A 6,692-nucleotide genomic window follows, 5' to 3' on the forward strand; every position below is an offset into this window, starting at 1 on the left:
TGTGTGTGTGTGTGTGTGTGTGTGTGTGTGTGTGTGTGTGTGTGTGTTTGCGGGGAGCGAAGAAGGGGCTCTCAGACAGGTCATCTCACTGCTGACTCAGACGGTGAACTCCAGCATTGGAAAAAAGTCTGCCCCTCTGGAGTGCTTTATTTTAGTAATAACACCCCTTTGGTTTGACTTTTTTTATGTTTATGACTTAAATAAATAAAGTAGTCGCGGAGTAAAAAAAGAGGCAGGAGAGAGAGAGAGCAGGAAGACCGCTGCAAGCATTTTGTCACCGGCAAATTATCCAAGCAGGTGCCAGTTTGATTGTGGCGTCGGCCCAGCAGCCCTTTAATCTACATATTTCTTTAAACAGGATGGTGTCCGCTGGTGCCAATGCATCATATGTAAGTGAGGCTTGACATAAAAACACAAACGAATAAAAAGGTGGAGAGGGGAAGCAGGCCCAACACAGGGAGGCCCCAGTGTTTTTCCTCTGTGCTGCACTGGGATTCTTCAGGTAGTCCAAACACCTCACAGCAGCTCATTGCCTCTGAAAGCACTCGGAGGTGTAGGCGGAGTACGGCAGGGCCAGAACCAAGACATTGGCTTTCTGGTAACTCTCACGTTCTGTCCAGAGAGAGAGCAGGCCCTGTGCGGGTCTCCTGACAAGTCGTCCACTAACACCCGGGGTATTATCAAGCGGGAGTTTATTCTTTATCAGTCACAGATCCGTCTCGAGAGTGTGTGTTTTGCAGATCGTCATCGAGTTTCGGGGGTCCACATCTTTGACAGGTGCAGGAAGTTCAGTGAAAGGACAGGAAACTGTCACCAAACCACTCAGTCGGACAGAAGACCTGGTAGCACTAACCGCAGTCGGGTTGTGGGTTAGTTACTCACAACACTTGCTTGGGGATCTCCCTCCCCAAAATAAACAATAAACCGGCGCACGCACTTGTTCTGGGATAGCCTGTCTGAGTTGACAAAATCTAAATTAAGGTTGCTCTTGGGTCAAGAATAGAGAAAATGCTTACTAAAAAATAAAGAAGCCAAACCGTTTGATAGAAGAAGAAAGGAGCAGGGCCAGGTTGATTTGGTGTGTAGTTAAAGTTCCAGCGCGCTGGTAGCGAGGGCTTTGAAGTGCATGCAGGGAAAGCCCTCTGGGGTTCGCTGTGTGGCGATGATGGCAGCAACATGGGAAAGACATGGGATGTGTGGTTGTGGAGGGGAGCTGTCGGGGGCGGGCAGAGGCCATGAATCACACAGCGGTCCTCTCACTGAGCGCCGCTTTTATTCTTTCTTTAAAAAAAAAAAAGAAAAAAGACATACAAGGTCTTTTCATCGCAGCGAATCGATGGTGTCGGAGGAATTGGGCCCCGTTAAGTGACAGTTCACGTACGAAGCATTAAAGCACTCACTTTTTCCTCCCCGTGAGTGATTTCTCCTGTGTCATCAGGCTATGGTCTGCCTTTGCTCTCCATTCTGCCACAATGACTGGTGGAGTGGTAGATGGTAAGAGTGGTTGCACATTCATCTCAATTACGTTTTATTTTTTATTGCTGTTTCAACAAGTTTTGATATAAGGAACCACCCCCCCCCCCCCCCCCTCCGGTTTCTCTCCTTCACTACTTCTTCCCGTTTTCTGTTCCCCCTCTAGTCCGCAAGTCACATCGCTGCCAGTCCAAAAGTTAGTGCCAAGGTGAAGAAGGACAACATGAAGTACGCTGGCTGGGCTGCCACTCAAATAAATAGAGCCTATAAGGTGAGTCGCATAACAACCGTCATCTCCTCTGTGTGTGTTATTCTTGCCGCTGTCGTCATTACTCTCGTCTTGCCTCCATATCGTTTGTGCCTCTCTCTTACTGAAAAACTACTTTTTCCCCCACATCCCCCTTCATTCCACCAGACGCAACCACTTCTCATGACTCTTCTGTTGTGTTTTTTTTTATTTGCTTTCATGGGTTGTTTGCACACAACGTCCTAGAAATCCCCTCATTTGCATAGTATGTGAAAAGAATTCCCGGCCACCGAATGACCCCAGAATGCACGGCGATCCTGGAGGATGCCTTTCGAACTCGCAGCGTTGTAATAACAACCTGGAGTGTCTTTCGCCGTGTCTGGGTACATTTACTGTTAATGTGTTGATTTAAGGCCACAAACGTCTGCAAAGACTTTATTCCACACCCGGGCCTCGCCGATGAGCTTCTCGCAGAGCCACAGGCTGCTCCTGCGAGGACCACAATCACGCTAAACTGTAGCAGAGAGCTGTCTACATCAGTGGTTCTCAACGCGAGGTTCAATGACCCTCACGGGCCTTTGGCCTGAATCTAGGAGGTACCCAAGCCAATTCACAAGCCGGATTATCGATATTAATGTTTCTTCAGTTACTGCGTTTCCTAACTAAGCATACATTTAATATGAAATCAATGTAGACATTTAGATTGGAGTCTCTGAAGTTAAATCTGATAGTCGGCGGCCAATGAACCCATTTGTGGTCCATTTTGAGTGTAGGACAGTAAGTATAGTGACGGACCCTTGAGGTATGTGTTGTGACTTGATATATTACTATAGAGTGTAAGAATGTGGACGTACCAAGTTGATACGGGATGGAACTCTGTGTGCCCACGTATTAGTGTTGGCACATGCACGCAAAGCAAGAAGAGGGGAAAAAGTGAGGAGCCTCCTCACATGGTATCACTAAAATGGTTTGTGCTGTTGTCATAGAAACACAAGTATAAAAGCATATTTAGAAAAAAAAAATAAATAAAATCTTGCCGTGTGTTATTCGAGCAGTGGCAGTTAAACATGTAATAAGCGGTTCCTTGCTGAGCATGTGTGCGTCCTGTTGAGAGAGGCTGAGCCTCTAAAGAGCTCGTCTCACCACACTCGGCCTCACAAGTATGACGGCTCTATTGGAAAAAAGTGTGCACGTGAGTGATGTCCCGGTGGATGGCCGTTCTCTTTGGGAGCTCTTGCAGAAGCGTCGTGGAAGAGCTCCGACTTGTTCCTTCAGGTTTGACTCAAAGTGGAACGTCGTAACCGAAGAGGTGCGGCTTGTTTGGTTTACGTTAACAAAGGTTGTGTGGCAGATGGTTTACCCACAGACAGGGAACACATTTCCTCTCGTGCTTTCAGTGCATGTGAGCGTGCCCCAAAGGTTAGCCCCGGTGCACCGCTCTGCACCGCTCTGTTGCGGCAGTTACAACACTGTTCCAACCATCGGCGTCATCGCGGAAGCATAACACCCTTTAGGTAAACACAGTCAGCTCTGTCGGCACCGTTGGCTCGCCTTCGACATGTTCAGAGCCGCTGAGAGGCAATAGAAATGCCCCCGATCTCGGATCTTGCACCTTTTTTAAATCAGGAAGCTGATGCGAGCATCACCATGACCCACTAGAGCTTCATCCCGCCCCTCTGCTTCTGCCCTGCTCTACATCCTCTTGTATTTATTTACGTTGAGTGTGTACGTACAGTGTGTATGCAAGCCTGGCACCACGCACATGTGCGCTTGTAGATGTTGTTTTTTGGGTTGCCGTGTGAGACAAGCTAAATGACAAGGTGTGAGGTTGCCTCCCCTCCTCCAGTGAAGTGACTTTTGAGACTGTGGGCCTCCGTCAGACCACTGCAGGCTGCTGTGGGCTTGTGCTTGCTGATTGATGACCCCCTTTTTCTTTATTTTTTTTTTAAGCGTTGCTCGTGTCAGTCGTCTACGTTTATTAGGCCCCCGGTACCTGGTGATTGTCATACCTCAGTGTGAGAAAAAGGTGGGCAGGTGAGTGCAAGTGGGTGCAGACGTCAGCGAAAGGTCACCACCGACTGGGTTTTAATAAGAAATGTAATTACCTCGGTGGGGTCGGTTGACGTGTAAAAGACCCGGAGATGTGTGTGTTGTCGGGGGGGGGGGCTTCAAAGCAGCACTACACAGCCTGCCCTCCTGCCCTGAACCTCCTCACAGATTCTCTGATTAGCTCCTCTGTCACGGACCACAGGCTCCCGCTGCGTCACGACTCTATTATCAGAAGCTCTAAATAGTCGTGGAGCTGTCGGGTCTGCTCCTACTGTTTGCAGAGCAGGGCGGGAGTTAATGTGGTGGTCTCACCTCAGGCCGGGGGAGATAATTGACTACCGGGCCCGGGGTAATGGCGCATTAGGCAGCGAGACAATGAAATGCACCGATCATTACGGCTACCCCACCGCGCGCACACACACCCTACATCTAGACGGATGAGTCACACTGGGAAATTACGTGGCCAATTGCACACCTTTAGCCAGCTGCTCTGCCGTGGAAATACAGTAACAGCTCGGTTCAGGCTGCAGTTGGTTCCTGTTTTTGTAAAGGCCTGAGCGCGGCCAAAGGGGGGGGGGGGGGGGGTTTGGAAGAAAGCCAGGATGAGGGCACAATACTTTACTTCCTACAGCCAACCTTGTGTCTCAAGTATTGAAATTATTGTTTACAATGAGTGCATGTGCGCACACACACACACACACACACTCTCTCGAGGAGCTCATCTCTCATCTTGGAGGACATGCAGCGATGCGCTCTGTTGTCCAGCGGCAGCATTGAAACAGTATCCCCCCCCGCCTGCCTTTGACTCTGGGTAATGGTGTTTTCATAATGATTTAATTGAAAGGACACCCGCAATGCTGTTCCCTCCTGCTTGTCCTCTGCTGTGTTAGGTGTGTCGTCGTAGTTGCTGACACATCTGCAATGCTTCTACACAGTAGCCGTGTCTTTTATATGATGATTGATCCCCTTCAGGATGAATTGTAATAACTTTGATGATCCCATCATCAGGATAAGCTTTGTCATTTGTCCAATACTTTGGCTTTCTGACCAAATACCTGTTAAACTATTGGCATTGCCCTCAGCCACAACTGTACTCTGTCATTGGTGCGAATTGGTGAACATGGTAAGCATTGTACTTATGTAAGCACGCTGATGTTGGCATCTAGCGCCAAGAACCGCTGTGCCTAAATACAGGGTGTGTACTTCAACAATACATAATGGTGTTGCTATGTTTTACATCTCAGTGTAGCTCCGCAAGCTTTAACATTATAGTAACTATGATGGAAGCTGAGAAAGAAAATGCATCTGACTCGACTGCATACCATCGTTTAATACATTTACTGTAATATATATTTGTGAGTTATTTTTAGAAAGATCTTGATTCATGTCGATCTCTAAATGTGGGTGAAGTGAGGGTAATTAGACCGGCCCATCAGTCTAACCCTGGTCCCCTGCCCAAGGTTAGGGAAGTTGTCTCTCTCTCTCTGTATTTTTTGAGGGGATGCCTCATCCGCTGCAGAGTTTAATTGGGAAGAAGAAGAAAAAAGAGTGCCTGTATGTGCGCGCATGAGTAATCCTGGATGTGCTTGTGGATTATCATTCGCGGCACTTCCTGTGAAGCCCCGTGGACGCAGTGCACAGATTAGAGAGGAGTGCTACGTACTCCTGTACTGGAGGCCATGGAAGTGGACTAATCATGTGGGCATCCTGTTTCAGAACACACACACACACACACACACACACACAGATCTAAAATGGCACTTACGCAACAGTTGAGGGAAAAACCTGATTAAAAACCGATTAGTGGTATTATGTGACTTTGCACGGCCTGCCTACCAATGCTATGTAAAGACCACTGTCGCCTCTCTCTTGATCATTTTTTGCGAACTCCTTGAAGCGTGGTGTAAGGTGGATGATTTAAAGTGTATGTTCGGCAGAGAGACCAAACGAGCTGATGTGTCCCCCCTTGTGTCTCTCTCGCCTTTCACCTTCCCTCTCTGTCGTGCAGCTGGCCGGTCGCGGCACCAAGGAGAGCAAATGCTCCATGAAGGCGGTGGAGGAGATGCTGGAGTCCATGCAGATCACCATGTCCTAGATGTCCTCGTCCTACGCCTTCCTCCTGTTCACACGCAGCCACTTGGGGAGAGACACGGCAGCTCAAACAGCCTCGCAATGTGACCAGAACCGGATCTCTTAACTGTTTGTTTTTTTCCCCTTGTTTTTCCTTTCAAGTTCGGCTTTGTAATTGATTGAACTAGACACGGACAATGGAAGACATTAGTTTAACTCAAGTGCAAAGGTTTCCTCCCCCCACCCATCTGGAACCCGCAAACAGCAAATTCCAAGTACTCCAATTTATTTAAACAAGTTCTACTTAGTATTAACCCAGCTGTGATTTCCCATCTGACTGGATTATTTTTTCCGTCTGCATCCCATGCTGTCTTTTAGGGCCGTCTCTAACCCTAGATCACTAATTTAGCACATCAAGGCTGTAGCTGTGTGAGCAGGAAAGATACGCTGTACAGTAAAAGCTATTTATAAAGACAATGTGGAGCCCCCACCTGTCTGCACTGAGGTCCTTTACTGTTTCCGTGCTATCTGTAAATGAAACATCTTTTATCGAATACTTTTTTGTTTTGTTTAATCTATCAAAATGTCTTAATAAAAGTAGAACTGATTACCAATACTTTTTCTTCATGGGTGTTTGTAGCAGCGCAGTTAGTCGGTTGTTGTTTTTTTGGTGTTCCATGCGGTGAAATAGCCCCGTTGTACTCAACAGGGACACTTGTTGTCACATTTGAACCTGCTATAATTATCCTGGAGAAGGATGAGAGACGTTTGTCACGTCAAGGCCGATGTGGTAACAACAGGGGCATCAGACGGGGGGGCGGGGCCTCTTCTTTCCCAGCGAATCCAGCTGCAA

The 6,692-nt window shown here is 47.8% G+C and overlaps 1 protein-coding gene across 1 annotated transcript in view; it reads left to right on the top strand.

Annotated features, from left to right (window-relative positions):
• Window positions 1-6,455, top strand: part of emc2 (ER membrane protein complex subunit 2) — a 21,019-nt gene extending 14,564 nt beyond the window's left edge. The window contains exons 10-11 of the mRNA XM_031874484.1: window positions 1,640-1,744; window positions 5,778-6,455. Coding sequence (XP_031730344.1) covers window positions 1,640-1,744; window positions 5,778-5,864 — 192 coding nt within the window. The 3' untranslated portion in view covers window positions 5,865-6,455. The remainder of the gene's footprint in view (window positions 1-1,639; window positions 1,745-5,777) is intronic.
• The last annotated feature ends 237 nt before the right edge of the window (window positions 6,456-6,692 follow it).

The sequence above is a fragment of the Anarrhichthys ocellatus genome, unplaced genomic scaffold, assembly GCF_004355925.1.
Source record: "Anarrhichthys ocellatus isolate YVR2014 unplaced genomic scaffold, GSC_Weel_1.0 scaffold81, whole genome shotgun sequence".
In the NCBI taxonomy this organism is placed as follows: Eukaryota; Metazoa; Chordata; class Actinopteri; order Perciformes; family Anarhichadidae; genus Anarrhichthys; species Anarrhichthys ocellatus.